The sequence below is a fragment of the Haliotis rufescens genome, unplaced genomic scaffold (assembly GCF_023055435.1).
Source record: "Haliotis rufescens isolate VD_foot unplaced genomic scaffold, xgHalRufe1.0.p SCAF_1, whole genome shotgun sequence".
Classification (NCBI taxonomy): Eukaryota; Metazoa; Mollusca; class Gastropoda; order Lepetellida; family Haliotidae; genus Haliotis; species Haliotis rufescens.
The window spans coordinates 50853035-50877124 of NW_025963779.1; the positions used below are offsets into that span (position 1 = coordinate 50853035).

Sequence of the window (24090 nt, forward strand, 5' to 3'; positions counted from 1 at the left end):
TCATACGTACAGTGCTCCCCAAAATATAAATATCATTAAAACTGTAACCAAACCTTTTCATTCATAACTATCTTTCTTTAAAAAAATGTCATTTCTCAAATTAATCGTTGTACTTAGGAAGATGTATGAATAACACAGTTAAATTTCCTCTGAAAGATATACCTAGTTTGGGCCGGAATAACTGTCTTTGTGAAACGTGAGAAAGACTCTTCTTATCATCACCACGATCAAGACTAAGAAAACTACTGAAGGATGCATGGTTGTCCAGTGATGAAGACTAGAGAGATGATGCCCTGATGGATCGCACTTCTGTGCTCAGAACCTTCGTGTCATAGATTCCAACCCCAACAAGTATATCAATAACACACACCACTATATTAATTGTTGTAGATTTCTCCAAACTTCCAATAAATCATATTGCAGTCAACATCCCCATGTGTGTTTGCACTCTATTACTCTGCCCGTGTCACAATTAATTGGATTAGCGACACGTCTCCCCATACTGTACGCTTGGGTGAACATAAATATGCTCGCGAGCGTCTCTCCTTGAGCACGTCCCAAATATGCTTCATTAATTCTTCCTAGCAGCAGCACTGGCGGGAGAGGGTGGAGAATTGACTTCACATGTTCATACTCCTAACCGTCGACAGTCTCCCACACACGCTTTAGGATTACTCTAAGTGTGCCAAAATCGACACTGGCAGCTTCTTCGTCGTAGCAGGGTCTTCTCATGGTACGCCAGTAATCTGATTCTTCGGGCGTCTTCGACCTGTAGAGGGACGTTTTAGTAAAAGCTGTAGCTGATGTTCGATGGACATGATGAAATGTAAAGTTGCCTGTGCGGTTCAAAGTCAAGGAGTCAATTAAAGGAAAAACGTGTCGAAACATCATCATTTATTTACACGTTCCTCCGAGCATCATGCACGACTTTCGTGTAGGCATGTTATGCAATCACCGAGCCTGTCATTGTAAGCAAGTGTTTTTAGATGAGTATTAAAAGATTAAATGATAGGTGGGGTATTGGAACATGTAATTAACTTGTCCTCTTGACTGACACTTCATTCGGGGGTTTCCATTTCAATCCTAATGATACCATCCATGTTCGTGATAATTAACAAATGTTAGTGTTCAGTCGACAGCATTATTTCATTTTTTCAAATCTAGACATCTGAAATTCTATGGTAATGTAAATTATCCTTTGGCGCTTATGTATGCTTAACAGCACATACAGTTAAATCGATAACAGTGGCTGATGTATTAAGCAGGTCCATATTTCAATGCAAGGACATGTATGACTACACAATATCACTTCCAAAATGAACTTTAGTTAAATAAATAATTTGCATTTTAAACTGAAACGAATTGTATATATTAAGTAACACAAGGCCTCAAAAGCGATGCCCGTATCTCCATGCATATCTCCATTATATTTACTGAATTGACTAAACGTGTTTGAATGCTATTCACGACAACGTATTGCCATAAGAAGATTGTGCATATTTTTAAAGGTTGTACACCTTTACAGATTATCCTACGCAACGCCTGGAAGATATTCCACATTTCCACTATCTCCCAATCCGTGTATATGTGATAATTGTGAAATTAATCAAACAATAAATGCTATGAATATTTCCTTTTCACATTTATGATCTTACATGATACAACACATTCCTGATATGACCGTCTCCGTGGTCTAGTTGATAGCGTGTCTGCCCGGAGAGCGGAAGCTCGTGTCCGATCCCTGGCCGCGTCATACCAAAAGAAGTTAAAGAATGGTACATGTTGTAACCCTGCCTAGCGCTCGCGATCGGCATTAAGGGGCTTAAACAAGGACTGGTCGGCTCGGAGTCTGTATACTGTGGCTGAGTGGGGAGTTCACGTACATGTAATATGGAACAGGTGTGTTATGTGCCATTTTACCAGAGCGAGTGAGTTGTGTTTCAATGCCGCTTTGAACAGTATTCTAATTATATCACGGTGTATCCGCTGAATGTCGAAGGAAATTACGAAAGTGATGCAGGTCTCAGACGTCTACTATTTTGGTGAAACAAATGGTGCTAACAAACCTAGAATCATAATCGGAGCGAACCGGTATTCGAACGCATGATCATATACCCTGGATAGTGCATTGCGGCGCCCTAGACAACTGGGACATCTGTGCCCCCTATTTGACCAGATACATTTGGTTGAAAACATTTCTATTTTGATAGTTGACAACAAAGATTTTAATTAATATTCCCGGATTGTATAGTTTCGCATTGATTCACTTTAGCTATATTTAAACCATAATCATACAAATGTCATTACGCATGTTCAAGTTTTATATTGCAGTTATTGGGACGCAATAGCTTTCACAGATGGGATGCTTATATAAAACACATCGGTCAAACTTTACTCCTACTTTCCCTTAAAAGTCATTGTTTTTGAATGAAACAAGTTCTTTGCCAGTTTGAAATGTTGAATAAAGTTTTCGACCCTAGAGAGAGTCTGATTGACATTTTGTTGGATACCAGGAACAAAGTAGGATTATGTGCAGCAATTGGTGTTTATATTGTCAGTAAGTGGTGATTGCCTCACTGTTTTATAATCCCCATTCATCATTATAACTTCATTCAGACTGAAACTCAAGCAAAAAAAAGCATCTCCATTTACGATTCCCTGACACGTTCTTAGCAATCGTATTATCATTTCCAACAATTTTACAACCATTTGAAATCCCCTTCCTTCGTCCGGATACGGCAACCCGCTGAGCAACATGGTTTTATTTTACATCCACAATCTCGATTTAAGTGGCGTTGGGAAAACATGCTTTTTGATCTGAGAAAAAACACAGGACGAAGTAGAGCGCCCTGTTAACGCAGCTCCTGGTATTTTCAAATGGCAGGAAGATCCCTGAATTGGCTTATTTCTGTATAACTTCAACTTGAGCTGTATCAATTCAATAATCTATACAAAGGAGATGATAATGTAGGATCCTTCGGAAGGCTCCCACAGTGATTATCCATTCAACATTTTAAAACTACGTCTAACTAACGAGACTCCCCAAAATGTCCCCCACAAAAGAGTGAAAAGGGTTTTTTAGTTCTCAATATTCCCATTGGATCATATTGATGAATCGATATATTCCTTGTTACGATATGAAGATATTCCATCTTCGCCGCGGGATATTATGGAGCTGGAATTAGGGTTCCTTGTGAAGAAAGAATTTATGTAGAAATATATATTTTGCAAAAAATAAATTTGAAGTAACGACGCTTCTACGAGCATGTGATCGATGAAACAAAGTATCAGTTTGGAAGGTGATGGAGCTGAGGCCTGAGTTCATGTACGTCCGTTACTCTATATGTCTTTATTACGAGCCGACCTTCTAGAATAAGAAAATCATTTGCATTACAAATATTATCTACTGTTTTCTTGTATTGTCAACTTACTTTTTAACTACATTCTGGAAACAGAAATCAATACGGTGATGGATGCATTCGTTCACCTTACAGCGAACGCTTCCTAAAAATGATTTTTAACATCTGGTATCATTACTGGTTTTCAGTGATCCATTTATATAATTGTCACAGCCTGGTTTGCCTTTTACGCTCAATGGAGTCTGTTTCGTCGGATAATCCAGACTGGTTATTCTCTGGCGTTGAACTTTCATATTTAAATAAGTTGAACTCATGATATGTATGACATATTGCCCAAACGGCGTTAAACCAACCTCACTCTGTCAACTGGGTGAAAGGGAAGTATCTGCCTCATCATCCAGATTTATTAATAAAACCTGCTTACATGTAAATATTGTGGTCATATTCAAGTAATGAATTATGGTCGATATTGAAATGACACCACATGGGTTTCACTGGGAAATTCATTCATACATAAATGAATTTTATTTTGCAAATTCAGTAGCTTGACAATAATCGTTTAATATTTGTTGATATTATATTGCAATAGTGAGGAAAAATTGAATACGTTTACGTTTCATCTCGCTGTACAATTGCAAATGTATTTGGGGCAGTGTGGTAGCCTAGTACATACAGCGATGGCTCATCACGCCGAAGTCCCGGGTTCTGATCCGATCATGAGTACCAAGTGTACAGGATTGGCTTGGTTTCCCCCGCCGTGATATGGCTAGAATAGTACCCAAGACGGCTTAAAACCCAACTCACACACTCATTCACTCACTATTCCTTGAATCAAACAATTTTGGCTATATTCTATTACCTTATCGTGAACCTGATCTCAGATAAACGTTAAGAAGGTTTAAGTTCCTACAGACAGATGGTACATTTCGGTATCTACTTCACAAGATCAATATTCCAATCCACTAAATGTGGGTTATCTCCCAAGACCTGATGACACTTTTGTAACAATGTGTTTTATTCAAAGTGAAATTGCAACTGCAAGTGTTTATGTATATGGGGAGGAAAATGATATACATCGTAACGATGACAAAAAAATCTCAGCTAATTTCATTTTTTACAGAGAACGCGTTGAAAGATGATTTCTTTTAGATATTTCAATTTATTCACGTCCTTCGTGAGTTATTCTATTCCCAAAACACTCTTTATAGCCAGATTCACCAACAGAAGTTATTTTGAAGATGCTATACCAGGACAGGTGTCCTAATTGAAACTGGATAAACGCATTGCCCTTCCATATTTTGTGCGTATTATAAGAAATGGATACTGACTTGGAATATTTATCTAGTGGGAATGAGCCAATGTATATATTGGTCTGAATGAGCAAACGTTTAGTCTGCATCTAACCCAGATGTGGGAAAAATAAACATTGATATCATAATAATGACACACGATGATGCATCGCCTAATCTTACACATACAGCGCCGGAGTATATCCTATGAACTCGGTTTATGTTTAAGAATCAATGTAAACTAGCACTTACACCGATTACGATAACATAAGACGGATGTGAGTATTTACCTAACGTCTCAAGATCTACAGTCCATTGCCTGACGCCCATTTGCGAGTGATATAATTGATTTTCTCATATATGTATTTCATCGTGGGTTGTTGTAACCTGTTCAGGGTCGTATTTTATATATACGTTAATATACAGTGGAACTCTTTATAACCCTCTTTACTAAGTACGTGACAATGTGTACCATTGAAAAGACTTCAAAGATGAATATGCCACAATTACTTGTGAGGTAGATTCAGAACACCATATAAAATAGCCACGGACACATGACGTACAACAGTACTAGTTCTTCCTACACGAAACAAACCAGCTACATCCAGCGATTTCTGGATTTCTACACCATACACATAATTCGTAAATGCAATAATCCAAATGATTTCACTTGAACGACAATGACCGGATCAACATGGTGTTATACGAGGGCTGGTCAAAAAGTTCTAAACCAGCAATTGTAAAAGTGTTTTTAATTTTATTCTTTCAATAAAATTTCACTGCTTTTCAAAACACTTCGCATATCGATAGTGAAGCTTTTCAATTCCAGTCAGGAAGAAGTTTTCTGAAGCCACACTGAAAAAAACTTATCACGACAGATTTGAGGTCAACTTTGTCGTCAAAGCGCTTTCTACGAAGGTGTTCATACCGGGTACTAGAAGGAAGGAGTATTCATATATCAAGTATGAAATAAATCAAACCTCTGCAACTAATTAACCCCCTGTGTATATCACCGCAACTTGTGTTGAGAAAATAAGCCAGTGGCATAACACAATAGTCTCCCAGTCTAAAATGTGATTTGACCTTCCCATTGCTGGGGCAATTGTCAGCTTTTCGGCGTCTCTGGTTCTAATTTGATCACATATTAATAACAGAGGTGTGCAATTTGAATCAATTTTGCTCCTGTGCACTGACGGGCTCACCCACGAAGGACTCGCTGATGATTCTGATTTCCTCGATATATGGGCTATTTGTATTTAGATCATTGTTATGTTATTAGTAATACATGTAAAAGCACCTCAAAACTACCATTGGTTCAACTAATGCATCAACATCTACTTTGATTATTTAATATATCAGTTAAGTACACAGGAAACTTCAGTTCGTGATACTAATACTGATATACTAATACTGTTTCTGTTTCACCCTAATCTTAGAAATAGAAACAATATCAGTATTCCACACTCTTGAACTGTTACGCACCAGCACACTTTAATACCAGACACAATCAAAATATGGAATAACCTTAATCGGGAATGTAGACTTCCTCCGTCACTTTCAGGCTTTAAATGTAGTGTTACTTCTTATCTGGGCATAGAAAAGCAAATATACTTCAAACTCGTTTAAGACACCACTGTAGTTCCATCAATGCAGATTTGTTTACGGTCAGTTTGTCAGAAAGCTTAATATGCCTGTGTGGAAATCCATGTGAAAATGTCTATCAGTTTTTTCTCGAATATCCCAATAAGAACTTCATTAACTAACAATATTTTATCAGTTGGAGCTCAATGCTCGATCCAAACAATTCTCCATGGTGATATTTCATGCTTATATAACATATACTCAACAACAAAAGTTCCTGTGACATCAATATTTTGGTGTATTTTCAAACAAGTAAAGTTTGGTTTTCAATATTGTAGTACATGTATGGAATCAAGTCACAAAAACGCAACTGCTACAGAAAAGCATGCATTCCATGCAAAAGTTGACTTTTATGCCAGCCCCATGCATTTCACTACACAAGAATGGGTATAAATACATGTGCGTTAACGGGATTCCATATGCATTGTTTAGCATCGTGCTGACAACAGCCACTCAGAAAAAACAACAAACAAACGCAATTACCCAACATTACGAAATGTCACGCCTGTCCGAAAATGAGCGTCTGCGAGCCATTGGTATGCTTGAAGCAGGATCGAGTCAACGTGATGTTGCTAAACAATTTAACGTCCACAGAAATACCATTTGGTGTTTATGGCAACGTTGGCAACAGACGAATGCAGTCAGAGACCATCCTCGGAGTGGCAGGCCACGCGTAACTAATAATCGACAAGACAACTGGATTCAAACAACAAACCTACGAAATTGATTCTAGCCAGCAACAGTGACTGCAAGAAGCATCCCTGGCCTTATCTTTACAAATATCTTTAAAAACCGTACGTCGTCGCCTCAGATGTGCAGGGATTGTCGCCAGAAGACCCACCAGACGTCCCATTTTGACAGGTAACCACCGTCAAGCACGTCTACAGTGGTGCAGACAGTGTCTACGCTGGACGGCCATGCAGTGGGGACAAGTTCTATTCACTGACGAGTCTCGTTTTCACCTCAGCCACAGCGATGGACGGATTCGAGTGTACCGGCGTCGAGGTGAACGTTGCGTCAATCATTGTGCCATGGAGGAAGATCGGAGGACCCGGTTGATAGTGGTAGAGGGAAATCTCAATGGACAGCGCTAACGCGACGAGATCATCGGCCCTGTTGTTCTACCGTTTTTTGCGTCGTCATGGCCCAGGCATCACCTTTCAACATGACAACGCCCGGCCTCATATTGCTCGACATGTCTAGGATGCTCTTCAACAAAACAACGTGAATGTCACCCCCTGGCCGGCTCGCTCCCTTGATCTCTCACCAATCCAGCACATTTGGGATGAGATGGATCTGCGCCTTCGACGTCAACCACGTGTTCCACAGAAACTCGAGGAACTTCGAAACATGCTCCAGCAGATATGGACAGATACCCCACAGGACTTTGTGCGACGCCTGGTCCATTCCATTAGACGAAGATGTGTTGCTTGCATCGCAACCAGAGTGGACACACACGCTATTGATTTGTAAATTGACATTTTGGCATGTTTATGATTTTTTATGAAATCACGCATTTTCTGAAGTCAGTATGGCAAACTAAACCATTTGAACACTTACAGGAGTCTTTTATCTGTTGCAAACCAAGCTTGTTTTAGATTTGGTAAAAAAACATAACTTTGCATTAAATCTTATTCAATGGCACAGGAACCTTTGTTGTTCAGTACATTTATATTCAAAAGTGTACAAAAATATATTATGTCAACAAAGAGATGTGATTAACATAGCTATTTACTATAATTTCTACTAAAAATATCGCGTATTTTACATTTGACCTCTGACATATAAGTCACTTTTCAAGATTATTTTCCATTGAAGAATGTGCTAGCTTAGTTTAATATAATTGCATTTTGTGATGAAGTGCCCTGTCAAACATTTTACCTTACTGGGCAGCTACATCCGTAGGGCAGGAGTCCACAATATTCAGCACTTATGTTTCTACCCCCTTTTAATTGGTATATGAAGCCATGGATACATTTCTTGCAATTTCTTTGCCTCACATACAACGGAGATAATAGGTTTACGTGCCGATTTGCCAATGTCTAGTAGTCCACCATTGATTGGAAGTACAAGAGTCAGTGTGTCATGAAGACGCATTATGTGGAAAGCTCAGACAAATAGATGGACGAGTGCCCGCAGAAGGACGATTCTGTTGGTATTTAAGACAGGCTTGTAAGTGGACGAATTAGACCCCGGTCTGAGAAGTGATGGATGGACCTTGTGACTGTTGCCACTGGAAGATCCAGGAACATGTCCCAGTTTGTCCTACAAGATTCCTAAGCTCGTAATATCTCCTCAAGACCTAGCTTACGCAGTATTCGGAACAATCTACAGACCAATTTGCCCTCATGAAAACGTCCGGACGACTATGCGCCTATCGGAGTGTGTAATTGTCTAAAACATTTGTCTGCAAATAAATCCGTGTTTGATAAGTGCGTAATAACTACAGGCTGACTGCAATGAGACGGTGTGTCTTCAGTGAGATGGCATTATACAACCGAAAGCGCCATGGACTTAAACCGTATTTCAATTTCCACGTCTTCGACATCCTATCGCTGGAACAACCTGCTGTTTCTGCCTGTTCGTTTAGCATCCTTTATATACACTCAACCCAGCATGGAATCGCATAGCACTGGTCTTCTTTGGGTTTATGTAAACGTCTCATGAAAGGATTAAACTGACACCCTGGCTTTGAGCGGTGGCGACAAAAAACATTCATTACACGAACTACATGTCATTGCTTTCAGATTATAATATTCAACAAGGCAATTCGCAACAAACCCGAAGACTCGGCTAATAGGGCTGAATATATCAACCCTATTGTTCGTGGTTGGAACTAGTGTTTAAGAACTGGCAAATGCTCTTTGGACAATATACCTCTATTCATTACATGAATTCTGATTTAATGGAGCTCGGATTCCGGACATTCGATATTTCTAAACCACCATTATCTTATTCCATTTATGCATTATACGTGAGGTTTGTCAGCACTACCTTTAAAGTATCCACTTATGTCTGATGGGGCCAGGTCAATTTTAACCTGTCGATATGTGCAGTATTCAATAAATTTTGTGTTCAATCGTTTAGACTTATTATTCAGGCTGCATGTGATTCTCATCACATTAATGGAAAATGATTAAAGCATATCAAGTTACTTTCACTAAAGCCTTCAAGCATAATGACAAATTGTGCAAAGCTCGTTTACAATGATTACAAGGGAACGTCTACAAGCAGAAAATTGCAATTCTACTCGACACATTGGATATGAATTCTTTTGAAACATTGTACAGGGCACAAAGCAAGAGATGGAAATGCCACGCATTCCCCGTGTTCCATGTCAAACAATTGTATTGGTTAATTAACAGTTGGAGTTTGGCTGAGGACCATTGTTGCATGTTGTTCTGGTATGTAATGGGGAGCTGGTATACTCTGAGTGGTTCACTGACCAGGATGCAGGCTCTAGGGAAAACATTAGCCGCTCCTGCTTGTCAGGGTATTAATAAATCATGTCCAATACAGCCCAACGGTTCAGGGCAAGTTGCCTATATCACTGAATACCGAAGGTGTTTAATACCTAGTACACATGTGTGTATATATAAAGAGAGAGAGAGAGGGAGAGAAGAGGCGGGTAGAGAGGGAGGGTTGTGAGAGGGAAAGTGATATGAGGGAAATATTCATTGAGAAATAAAATTTGAATAGAGAGACAGAAAGGAAAAGAGAGACAGAGAAAGGGAGTGAAAGTGATAGAGAGATTAGGACAGAGTGAGTGAGTAGGTGAGCATGATTTTACGCCACTTATAGCAATATTCCAGCAATATCAAGGCTTCACATATTTTGCCCATGTGGGGAATCGAACCCGGGTCTTCGGCGTGACGAGTAAACACTTTAACCATTAGGCTACCCCATCGCGCCAGGAGGGACAGAGGGGAAAGGTATAGAGAGAGATAGGAAGAGGGAGAAAGAGGGTGGGAGAAATGGTTTATGTAACAGTTTCATTGAGAAATACAATTTGAAATGTATTTCTAATTTATGACATTTTAAACCTTGAGATTATGAACCAAAGAGGAATTCACTGAGTTTGTGGCGGTTATATCGGACAATACCTCAGACACAAACGCATCTCAACCTCAGTTGTGTTTTATGACCTCATTCAGAGTAGAACAGGATCTGTTTCTGTCTTTTTATGCGCATGACCCTGTATACTTTTAAGAATAATATATTCTCTGTAAGCGACTTTCCTTGCTGACTTGACAAAAGCTCACAAAGAAGCATGGAGATAACAAAATATCAATAGTTTAAGTTTTGTGTAGCTCGTATACATATTACTGTTTGTAGTTATAGATTCCTGATATGTTAAATTGTAATTTGCAACGGAAAGAAATCAACTAAAATAAATAAATTAAAAAATATATCAATAGCTGTCATCACCCTGTCGAAACACCTCGGACGCTTTACTCAACGATGGAACGGATAACCTTACGAAGTCAAATGTAACAGGGGTGATGCCATAGAAAAAAACTTATGCAACGTGATCACGCACACTGTTTCTATTTCGTGCACACCTATCTTTTTACTACTTATGTAACTCTGTAATATAAATGTTTGCTTGTATTCCCATAAGGCCTTATGTTATTAAACATTATCTGACTCATTTAGATATATAGTGTTACGCAACTGAGCAACTGAAAACAGCATAACATGTCATCGTATTTGGTAGAGCAATACGAGGATTTTGTTTTAATGGCGCTTTATGCATATACACACGGAAACCCTACATAAATTCTGAGAAGGAGACATAAATGCACCTATAAAATTCAAATCTGCAGCATATCGGTGATTGATAATGATCGGTAACAGAAACTATGGGCCATTTGGGATTGATATATATCAAAACGATCTGGAGGGTCCCGGAAACTAAGACAAATACACGAAATTTAAATATCAATCTGCTTTGGCACTAATCGAGTCAATCTAAAGATACTTTAAGCATATCACTTTGACATTTCGAAAGTCCAGATTGCAGACAGAGATTTCCATCTACCAATATACAATATCTAAACGATATATCTCCCATAGTTAACGTATATAATAAATATACATAGAAGTGTAAAAGGACCCCGAGCACCAGAATGCACAAAGGATGATGAAATGGTCCACCTCCACGGTTTTTAAATAGATTCATAGTGTCATCTCAGAAATAGTCTACGGGTAATTTCTTTGTGTCTTCACATTGCTAATAACAACGCCAGTTCTTGATTACCGGAAACAGATTTCTAGCAACTCATGAATTTGTAGGTGTCATCATTTCATGAATATCTGTCTCTATGAACGTGTCGCATCTGTTTTCAGCGGTGTTCTGTGTAGCAATAGCCCTTAGGCTTGGACGTTTTGATGTTTATGTACGTGTGACGGTTTGCACTCGTTTAGTATTTGCATTGAAGTAAATGTGAGAAATGGGTTACAGTGAACCTGGAATGAATGCTATTTTATTGCACGAATTGTGCCTTTCATCACAATCGTTGTGTCAACTTTGACAAGATTACTTTGCATGGGGCGTTTCAATAATTGTGCAATATTTGCCTACATTCAGCATGTGTATACTTGACATGCAACTTGATTATTCAGATGACGAAAAATATCCCACCTAGCAAATGGTCATCCTAATGAAGCACTGAAGTAGTTTAATCACGGTATCTTTTTACTCTGAACCTGTTTGAAGCATGACGTAAAAGTGGGTGAGTTGGTTTTAACGCCGCTTTTAACAGTATACCAGTTATATCGCGGCGTGCCAGCTTAATGTGGGAGGAAAGCCCGAAGTGATGCTGGTCTCAGACGTTTACCACTTCGGTGAAACCCACGAGCACGGGTATGATGCTGACAAACCTAGAAACATAATCGGGGCGAACCGGGATTCGAACCCACAATCATAGGTTTCTGGCGTGACGCCACCCTGCACAGGGAATCGCGGCGCCTCAGACGACTGGGCCACCCGTGCCCCCCATGACGTAAAGGGGTTGAGTATCAATGCATACATTTAGCTGAACCTGTATGTCTTTACAGAGTGTTTTAGGAATATGTCGACCAACCGGATGAGCTTCTATGTATTCCTAACAGTATGGGCTGGGAGTGTCAAGTCTTATAGCTTGTAACAAACACTGTGTGACTCATCTTTCAGTGTTGGGTGTTGGGAAATGCCTGCCAAAATTAATTTCCCCTGTTTGTCACAAAAGCCGACCAAAATCGAGTTGTTAGAAATATTTCATGTCAAGTTGTGTGTCATTGTACGCTGACGGGGTGAATTGTTGTTCATTCTATCAACCACTGGTTTGTCTGTAAGTATTTACAGAATATCGTAAAATGGGTTATTGATGCTGATGGAAACCTAAACTATTAACACAGCAAATACGCAGTTTGTTCACTACTCAATAAATAAAAGCGACAAAACCCTTTCCATAACAATTAGGAAATATCTGCGGAAAGCAGATTACGATTACGACTATATGTGTCTAAGAATCACTATCATAATGTTGATCGAATCCTGCACCCTTTGTGGCACCTTTCACAAATACATGCAAAAGCAAGATTGTTGTTCACATGAACAAACTCAGGAACATTCGGTACAAGTCAAAATAGGAAAATTCTTGTCACTGATGTGTCAAATTTGGAAATGTCCTCCACATGTCGAAGCATGAAGCAGTTTGAAAAGAAAACAGAACCAATCTGTTCCCGATTAACAAATGTAATTCTTATTTGAATATTCCAAGGTTTTAAATGTCTCCGTCCCAACTGGGCTGATGGTGACATGATGTCCAGCAGTGTCGCTTTTAGATCCGATTCGGGATCATCAAGGGAGATAATTCATGCAATTTACGCTTATTTCACAAATTGTAGTCATCAAACGGATGTTGGGGTAATTTTTAATCTGATAGTATTTTAAACTATACCGACCGGAGGGCATGAAGCACACTTGCTTGTCACTTTCACTTATTTACAATTTCCATAAAATGTCCCCAAAACATTCTTATGGGTTTCTTGGGTTCATCTGGCGTCATCAAAGTCTTACGAATGTTGTACGTACGTCGGCATGTCACTATTCTACCTTTCTTTCAACACTACTGCAATGGGTTATATCGCTGTGGCATTGGCGCGTACAATCTATCACTGTGCATTGCAATGCGTCCATCAAACGTGTGCACGTGGTGACATGGTGTCTGTCTAGTTTTTTCTTTATATATCCAATTTGATGAATTAAATCTCAAATTTACGCTTATTTCACAAAATGGAGTCAACAGCTTAGCGGGAGCTCGGTTTTGAACTTTTTACCTATTCCTAATGCTATCAACATGTCGGGAGTGATGGGCAGGTTTTTTAATCCAAGATCAAATTCTTTGGACTAAATCTATATTCTATGCATTTGTCCCCAGTGTCCCTTGCCTGCAAAGAGGGATGTAAAATGTTTCCGACTGCAATGAGCTCCAGCAACAGCAGCGGCCTTGCTGAAACACTTACAGTGACACGAAGAATTCTGTGTTGGCCAATGCTATAGTCACCAAAGACATAGTTTCGCCATTGCCAATAGTATATGATAGTCGTAAAAGGTCGTTGCAGTGATATAGTCTAGACATTATTTAAGATACAATTACATTGGCTGTATTGTCAAACTCTTACTTTAAAATATAGATTGTCAAGTTCAACCAGTGAATGAATGAATGAATGAATGAATGAATGAATGAATGTCTATATTTCCACCAGATTAATCCGAAGATACTCAAAACATCAAGATTATGTAATTAAATAATTAAATTACAAAATTATCAAACATAAAATATATATACTGAACCGCAAAAGAAACGTCACCATGGATAGATATATGAGAATCCTTATTTGTCCAAAAACTGTAAACATACTTTGAGACATATTAAAAAGATGAAACTTGGCACAACTGATCATCAGGGTTGAAATTAAAGTGTCAAATGTTCTTAAAGTGAAACACAACAGTAGTCTCTGAGAAAATGGCATCACAAGTCAGTATCTTGTGTATCCGCCATGTGTATTGATGACTGCCGTGCAACGTCGATACATGGAATGGATGAGGCGATTGATGAACGCCATAGGCACTTGAGCCCACACTCTGAGGAACGCATGACGCAGTTCAGCTGCAGTTGTCGGCTTTGGTCGGACGTCATTTAGCCGTCTTTGAATCTTGTGTCAGAGGTTTTAATCGGATTTAATGGGATTTAAATCGGGACTGAGGGCAGGCCATTGCATGGTTCTGATGCCATTCTGCTGCGGAAACTCGTGGTTGCGGCGACGTGCCAAATGAGGTATGGCGCGTGATCTCATGACATGATCAATGTACCGAGCTGCTGTGACACCATTGCCTGTTCCTGGACCGATGTTTTGGAAGACCACAGGGCCGCCCCTCTGTGCAAGACCAATTCCACCCCACATCATGATGCTCGGACCAACCCACGAGTCTCTCTCAACAACACAAGCATCCGAATAACGTTCCATACGGCGTACCAGACTCTCTCTCTAGTATTCCAAAATTCCAAAATTAGAAGTTAGAATCATTGGCATAACATATCATCCATGCAAGGCTGCCTTTGATACTTTAGTGTATTTCGACATGGGTCACACACATTTTGACTACTCATTAAGCTGTGGACTTCATGGAGGCATTTACTCATGGTTTTGCTTTTTTGAGGCAATATGACGACGACGGGGGGCACCAAAATTGGGCCTCACACATTGTACGCATGTAGGGAATCGAACCCGAGTCTTCTGCGTGACGAGTGTACACTTTCATCACTAGGCTACCTCACCGCCCGCAATCATTCAGGAACAGGGGGCATCGGAAGAGGGAAAGACGTTGCTAGAGCAATACAGACATGTTTAAACAAAGATGGTCTTCCTGTACTACAAGCTTGTACAGGGAATTATACCCACATGGCCTCAACTATTTCTTCTTGTCTCGCTTTGATTTATTTAGAATAGGTATCTTAAAGTTGAATGTAAATGAAGGAAGATTCATGACCATTAAAAGGTCACCACATGTAAGAGTACATGTATATCCTGTCTATTTCTAAACGAATCACGGTCTCTGGGGGACATTTCCAAAATTGTCGCATCTGTGAGCAAAATACATGTACGTCCGATAGCAATTCCCTATTTTGATTTGTACTTTATAATTGTGTCCTTGTGTTTGTTCAGGCGAACACTTGCCTTGCCTTTTCAATTGTTTGTGACGGGTACAACCGGCGGGGCAGGATAACCTCACCTTTTCGCGAACACCTGATATCATCACTAATTGATAGTGATTTATACGCATATGACATAAATGGAATCCCATAAGGGACTCTGTTTGAAGCAGATATTTCTTATGATCATGGAAATGCTTTATGTCTATTATTTCTGTGTGCATATTATATTGATTTAAGAACGAATAATACCTCGATACCGATATTCGATTGTAAACTGCGTGTTTGTAATTATCTTAAGTTGACAAATGAGTGGATGCCTTCGTGCAAGAAATATATCGACTTGACTTTGGCCCAGCGGTGTTTCAAAGATATTGGCGTGTTCCGCATATGTAGTTACTTGACACATTTACGTAAATATCTATTTTTGTAAAACTATTTACAAGAAATATAATGTATTGCATGATATAATGAACACCTGATGCAGGTTGCTGCGTGCTTTTAAAACACATCTGCTATTTGACCTAGGCACAAGTATGCCTTAATGCTTGATTCGCACGAGAATACCACATACGGCATTGGGCACAATACAAGACACACTGCAAATCGACATATAGATACTTACAACTGAAATAGACATAGATTAATTTCGATCTATTGCACATCTGGCGGTGAATGTACATTGTGTCTAGACTACGTGGAGGACGGTGACAGCCAGGTGATATTTATCACATATTATTCACAGTTAATTCCAACTTGATTACTGTTGGATCCTATTACATGGATTATTCTTTCACAAAGATACCACATCAGCAAAGTGTGACGTGTTCATTTAATAAAGGCATTCATCCAGAACACCCATCTCATTGTCTGGTAAATTTCCAATGATGGTGGTAGTGTTGCAAGCTTCATTATGGCAATGACTGAAGGAGACGGTTCGTGGCAGATTTAGTTTATAAAGTCATTCGCTCTGAAAGAAGAACATCGGTGATGAGATAGTTCTTGAAGGTTCCTTTCTATTTACAAGGAGCAAGGAGCATTAATCGTAGGACTGAAACCTACAACCAAGTAGCGACAACCAGTCCTACCATCTTGGTAGATCTAACTAAGTCAATTTCAACATTCAGCTGTCAGTTTCAAAGGGAAGTTGAATGAGTGATTGATCGTGCACTCAGAAACCAAGGAAAAAACGTTTTAATTGTTTACTCATTTTCAACGAATGAGTGGTTCAAGTGTAACATGAATTCACTACTACGGTACACATGGTAATGCCCTGTCAGCGAGTGAATGAGTTGGGTTCAACACTGTTGAAGAGTATTTCAGTTGTGCCAGCTTAATGTGGGAGGAAAGTCAAATGAGGCGCGTGTTTGTTTATTGCTTTGCGCCGCACACAGTAATATTCCAGCTGTATGACGTCGGTTTGTAAATCTTTGAGCTTGGACCACACAATCCAGTGATAGATATTGAGACCAACATTCTACACCGTCGGGGTATAATGACGCCCAATCAACCAAGTCACCGAGCCTGACCACACGATCCACCCGATCCAATACGACCAACTTAGGTTGCCCTGTTATAATGGGGGATTTACTAATTCTTCTCGAGCATTGAAAATTATTCTGACAAACCAAGATATATAATAGGTACGAATCTGGGATTATAATTCCCGAACAAGGGATTCTTACATATATAAAAGACGCAACTGTTCACAAACCATTTGTGGACATTGTACCATGAACACTTGTTCAAATCATATATGTTACTGTACATAATGAAAAGGGTGGACTGAGGTTATTAAGTTTTGTTACATTTAACAATAGCGTATACCATTACGACTTTTCTCTGACATTTCATTGAACTATGAACAAGCGTTCCATTCACAATCGTTACTGTACAATATGGAAATGGTGGACTGATGTTATTACGAAAGTAGCGTTGTTGTCCACTTTTTGTCCTAAAGCCCAAAAGAAGATTCAGTTCACGTCCCTATTCGACTAAAGCATGACCGAGCCTTGACATCCCCCTTCCCTTAAGTGATAAAATCCCCGTGGCACTCATTGCTTTATCCAACTGTCTCGTATTTCGGTCTTATTTTGCATTCTATTATTTTCTTCATCTGCAGTCTAACTTGACCCGCGATTTGGCTTTTATACAGCAAACCGAAATGGATTATTGTCTGTGCCAAATAACTGTCAACGTATTTCTACTTCTCAAAGGATTTGACAACACAATATAGGAAACCTCACACTGGTGTTCATTTCATGTATAGTCGATACTCCTAAAGGAAAAACGAACTGCTCTTTGACATACCTATAGAAAATAATATGCAGTTCTTGGTTGATGCTGAATTTCCAGATCTTAAATCCTCTTTTGGCAAACCAGAAAGACGATTAACTTAATTCTGAGAAAAGTGTCAGACCGCGTACGATCATTGTACGTAGACATAGAGCATTGCAGTTCATTACACATGCGAGAGGATCAATAGTAAATCTGATCAGTCGTGGCGCACAACTCGCACAGAGTTTAAAGAACTGCTTCAGGAGGGTATTATGCTGCTGTAGGGACACTCCTCAAGGTACAGTTACGAATATCAATTAGTTCATCAACGTACTCCAGGCTGCGCCTCGTCTGAAGGTAGTGGGTGGTTTCTTAATCAGGACACACTTCCCCTAATGCTAACCATTTACATCTGAACGCCCATAACAGTAAACTATAATGACCACACGTTGGGCACTTGGCCAAGTACTTCACTACAAATCAAAGGAGAAAAAGACACGTGTTTGATCCACGTCCGTGTTTTATTGATATCCTAAGGGATGCATGACAGAATCTTGAGATAGCCAAACAGGGGGAGTTTTATAGAAACCCCGGTCAAAAGTCAGAGTTATCTTTAGGAGTGTTGTACTTACCCTTCCATGAGTGTCTTCAAATACCACGATGTTTTTTGTAATTTGTGAACAATCTGATTCATCATGGCTACGATCCATAACTCTCTATCAGTTCTATCAATGATATGAAGACATTGTGAAAACTTTCCTTGTGTGTTAAACCCTTTGCCTATCATGGTAACCAACAAGAGGCCTGTTCACAACGTGACGACGAGTCCAACCGACTATCCGAATTGTTACTATAACGCGACCCATGGAGGAAGGCAGACAAATACGTTTACTATTCCATGGGATCAATGTTCGTTATGGGATCAAACTCTACATGCTTTCATACAACAAAACGTATTTTATGTAATGCTGCATCAATTCGTTCCATAATTAGGTTCATCACTTCTAACTGTGACAGAGACGAAAAAATGATGTGAAATTATTATAAATGTATGTTTACATTATTTATCTAAGTATGTTTGAAGTTGACATACTACACGTACTTTTCTTGATACACATAAGTCTGAAACCATCACACTGCAATATTATAAAAAGTACACATAAACATAATTTTATAATTAACATATATATATGCCACAGATTTCTGTCCATCAACTGCTGGTTATAAGTACAATTGCGTGTGCCTTATAAACACACCTGATTATCATAGGTATGTAATTGGGCATTAAAACTGTCAATGCCTCTACAAATCATACTCGTCCCCCTTTTACAAGAAAACAGAGATGAATATTAATTACAATTGGCAGTTTAATAAACTCGGCAACAGCTCCTGAAAATAAACAATAAATGTACATAGATTAATTTGGATCTATTGCACATGTGGGGTAGAAAGAACATAGCTACTTACCTGCCCAGAGACATACGGTCATGAAGAGGGTAGCGGACGCTTGAGAAACAGAATCTAACATTGTAATCCAAAGACGGCACTTTTATAAACAGAAATGAAATCATCCAGAAAATCAGGTTGGCTGTTTAAAACACATCACTGGCAAGCCTTCATTACATTTTCCTCGATTTCCTGAATGCATAGACAGTAGTGAATTAGTTGCAAGGCAAGGGTGAGGAGTGTTGATTCACTGCCTAGTCGTCCCCTGCGGTACAATGATCCGTGATGATAATGGCAGAACGGTGTAACACACAAACTCAAAGATCACTGGGGGTTTGGTATGGCCACAGACACACGTAATGAAGATCAGCTCCTTTGACATCTGTACAAGTACACAGGGGTAGACTAGCACAAACTAAGTAGAGCACTGGCTATAAAATCTTTTAGGTACGATATTAAATACCAGTTTGAAGATTTCCGATAATGGATAATGCTTGCTTAACGGATGTCCATTTTAAATTATCGATACGATAGGTGATTATTCCTCCTGCTGCTTTACACTTGATTCACATTTGGCTGCAACGAAGCTGTCCACTGCCTCGCATCTACCATTTAGTTGTATGCAATTACCCCCTGCCGGTAATGTGGCACATGATAGAAGGGACAATATACATCCATTTACATATAATTGACGACTGTTGATGAGGCATATGTAGAATAGCTGGTACTCGGAATGGTTTTCCGGAGTGGTCAAGCGGTCACCTTAGAGTCCTCATATATCACTGTTGTGACAAGTCTTTTTTCTTAGGTACCAAACAGCTTCTATGACATATGAAGATCATCATGGAGTGATTAAACCACCATCGATAATACAAACTGTACTAGCGTATATAAAACCGGCCTCCTGAATCCTTATACCACTTTTAAATGTATGTGTTGGTAATATATATACTTCTTTTATTGAGATAGAACGTGTACAGTATCCTCACACATCCTTTCGCAAGTGTCCCTTAGGAGGGAAATCCTATTAGGAAAACGTGAAAATCCATCTTCGTGCCAAATCCATTTCCTTTAACAAGACCTGCTTGTTTTTATAGCAAATAAGAAAAGAGGAAAAGCAAAACTGCAAACAAATATCACACACGCCACGAGATCCAGTCGTAAACGACAAAGTCCTGCAATACACTATCCTGTAAACTTGGCAACAATCGACTGATGTAATTTAGGGGACTGTTGTCAATTGATGTGTGGTATTCTGCAGTATATCAACGTGCTTAGCGGATGGTGTTTTTATTGCAAGAAAACTATAAATACCCGAATGGGTTTCCGCAATATAGAATACTAAGCATTGCATCCAGCATTTTATGTTCACATTTGTTGTACCGTAAATGAAACACGAATAATCACAAAATGCCTGTTGTCAGAGATCAGGGTTCCGATCACATTTAGTATGCAGAAACTCTACACAAAAGCTATGTGAAATACATTAATCTGTGGCTTATAGTTCAAGCTGACATGCCTTCTCAGTGAGGAAGATTTATATCTAATTAAAATCCAGTTCATTTAATATCAGTTGTGATGATAGTATTTTAGCATTTATATGACCTTTATGTAATTCAGCTTCGAGACACCAAATGTTTTCAGTAATAACCAAACCCAAGCATGAACGTTTAATTAAATTCAAAACAACCACAATGGGCAGACAAGTAGTCCTCTGATACGATAAATCACAATTGCGCTGGTAAACTGAGAGCAAAGATTTTGATCGTGTCAGTAACTCATTGACTCCTGCCCCAGCTCACAAATTTATAGGACCCTGCACTTCACCAGCAAATGTCGATCGACAAATTCACCCGTTCTATTGGTTCGTAATATCCTGCTACCAGGATTCAAAGAACTGGCGCATGTATACAACTGCAGTGACAAACCCGTCTCGATTGTAGATTATTGATCTACTCACAACATACTAAGGCGTCCATGCTTTCCATGAAAAGCTTCCACGGGGGATGTGTGTAAAATAGCGTTCCGCTCTGGACGTTTGCGCCTGTAAATGAACTACTTCCTTGCAAAGAAGCCACTTGATATAACAATACCAGCGTATTCCTTTAGATACGGGCACAGTTTATAGAACAGAGCCGTGCTTCCCGTTTGTTTTCAAACATACATTTAGCACCGTCGTTTTATCTAGCGCCGTCTTTTTGTTCTGCCTTTGCAAATAGTGGAATATCATTCCGTTATGTTTCTCATCGAGAAAATGCGGAGTCACGCATAGTGTAATTCCAAAGCATCTGTAATCCGATGGTTTAGTATGGGCTTCTCTTGGTGCACATCTCCTATCGCACTTCCATCAATTTAAAGGGAGTAGTACACACCACAGAATCCAGGCGATCAATTCCTCCTGGACTCTTGTTATATGTTTTCCAAAATACAAGGAAGCTTTATTCTTGATGATTTGCCAAATCCAATAAAAGGAGTAAGAACTCAATCGAAATCAGCCAGATTTTTCATCAATTACCTAAGACAAAAGTCTGCTCTTCCGATGATAGAATGAAATAAGACACAGTTGCAAACAATGAAAAACTGTTTCTGCAGCTTGGAAAAATCCAAACAGGTCAATATAGGATTTTGATTTTCTCCACGACTGACTCTTTGATTGTAACTGTCTCCTCCACTGCTTTACCAGGGAATAATGAGACAGAAAAACACTTAGAGGATATTTAATTTGAAAACTTGAAAACGCTTTGAGTAAAAAGAATCGAAGAAATTAAGCAACTCCTAAGGTGCCTTTTTTCGATTTTCCAGTCCAATAACCTAGTGCTCCATACACACGCTCCAGTGCCTTTGAATTTATAATTAAGTAATAAGAAGTGTATCCTATTCACGAATGTAATCCCGTTTGATCAACCTCCCGAACAAAAAGCACAATCACAGCTGTTGAAGAAGAGTATCCATACAAGATCAATTTATAGCAGCGCCGATTGATTCCCAATAGCAAGACTGGCATTCGAGGATTCACACATGAACTCTCAATGCTTTAAACATTATTAAGAGGCAAAATCACAAGTACCTCACTTAATGAAGACATTCCACTCAAGATAACCTTAGTCCACAGGTAATCCAGAAAAGGTATTTACACCCTGTAGGGGAGAATGATAATTCCTCACATGAGTTGTCCCATCTGTAACCAGGGGTGAAACCATTTATCCCGCATCCTACGTCCACTCCTTAGGGGTATCTCTACTCAAGGAGCAGAGGAAAGAGACGCCGTCTCCATTGACCGGAATCGGAAAAAAATATCCGTTGATTCCCGTCACTTTTTTCCGCTTTGATGTGTATCTTGGGCCACTCGCAGCAAATTCGTCCGCCACTTTTTTCCCGGTTTACATCTGCGCACTGTGATTCATTTGCCGCTTCGAGCTATATGATATATTACTTAATGTTTACCGCCCCCCTCCTCAGCTGCAATGCCACCAAACATTAACTCCCCGCCCAGTAATCACATGCTGGCATCAAGACTGCGGCAGTGTGACTTGCACCAACTGGCAGCGTGTGGCTACTACTACAGCAGCAGCACCGCTAATCGAGTCCCCTGCCTCCTTCCTTCCCGTGTTCAGCGCCTGCCGAACTGCTAGCATGCATACCACCTCCGCTGTGTCCGAACTGTATCCTATCGCGACAAGCTCATCCTCTAACAACCCATCCCGAACTCATACCGTAATTTCTGCCACGTGGATTTATCACAATATCAGACAGCAAGTGCCAGTGTCGAAGCGCAACGCGAGGAAGATGTAATACACGGTTTATGGGTATATATACATTCAAGGGATCTGTGATGTTCTCCTCAATTATGTTCTGGTGGTAATGTCCGTTACTATTTTAACTGTCAAATGTACATTGCGGTTTATCCTCACATATTGACAGACACACATTACAACTGAAACTATTCTTTAGCTCTTATTGTTGGCTTAACAATGTTTATGTTTTGTCTGACTGCGCAACGCTCATGCGAGTCTATGTTTTAAACATCTATCTTTCTATCTTGCTGCAAGTCGATCGACAGCCGTTTGCGTACAGAGGAATTCTACCTTGATATATGTTTTGAGAACTAAGTACTACAGGCGTATATAGCCGTAACGTTTGGAGTTGTAATAACTAGGTGGATGAAAGATCTCTTGATATGAATAAGCTCATCCATAAACATTAAATGCCTGTATTAACACCAGATGAGATTTGTAATGATGTATGCATAAAAAAACAAAGGCCTTCCCGCTCGCTATAACGTTGGGATCAGATGCAGTTTAATGTTCAGTTTAAATCAATACTGCTTACCATCCATCACTTGGTCTGAAAGCTATGAGTGATCACAGATAATATGTTCCTGTATTCAGCAGGACAAGTAGACAAGTAGCAGGATTGTACAGTTTAGATTTATCTTAGTAGGTGCTGTCAAAGGACATTTATCCTAAGATACCCTGGCGACAATCATCATTCGAAGTCAATAAAAGCACACATGGCAATCATTAACAGGAATAAAAGTAAACTAGTCCTTCATATTATTATAGGAGCGGTCGACTACTGGATCGTCTTTAGAGTAAGTGCTTATTTTGTGTGTATTCCTGTTACGTTATCTTGGTATAAAAAATATAGAATACTCAAAAAGATTATGTAAAAAATCACATAATATGATAATATTCCAAGATTATAAGGATAATTTGTGAGATGGTTTATCCCTAGATTGCACGTAACACATTACCAATCCATGACGTGTTTAGTCTGGGGCTTGACAACTTGCACACGCATTCTTCAGATGAGACATATACCCTCAGAACGTTTCAACGGACTTCACTAGTGTGTTATCTTCACTAGTGTGTTATCTAC

General features: G+C 39.4%; 1 protein-coding gene across 2 annotated transcripts in view; it reads right to left on the reverse strand.

Moving 5' to 3' along the window:
- The window catches only part of LOC124131371 (hemicentin-2-like), a 92588-nt gene extending 69722 nt beyond the window's left edge, over positions 1 to 22866 (reverse strand). Inside the window, exon 1 of one of the 2 annotated variants that reach the window (XM_046494608.2) lies at positions 19234 to 22866. In XM_046494608.2, coding sequence (XP_046350564.1) covers positions 19234 to 19294 — 61 coding nt within the window. In that variant the 5' untranslated portion in view covers positions 19295 to 22866. The remainder of the gene's footprint in view (positions 1 to 19233) is intronic. The other variant, XM_046494609.2, reaches the window with a different exon arrangement.
- Positions 22867 to 24090: the final 1224 nt, after the last annotated feature.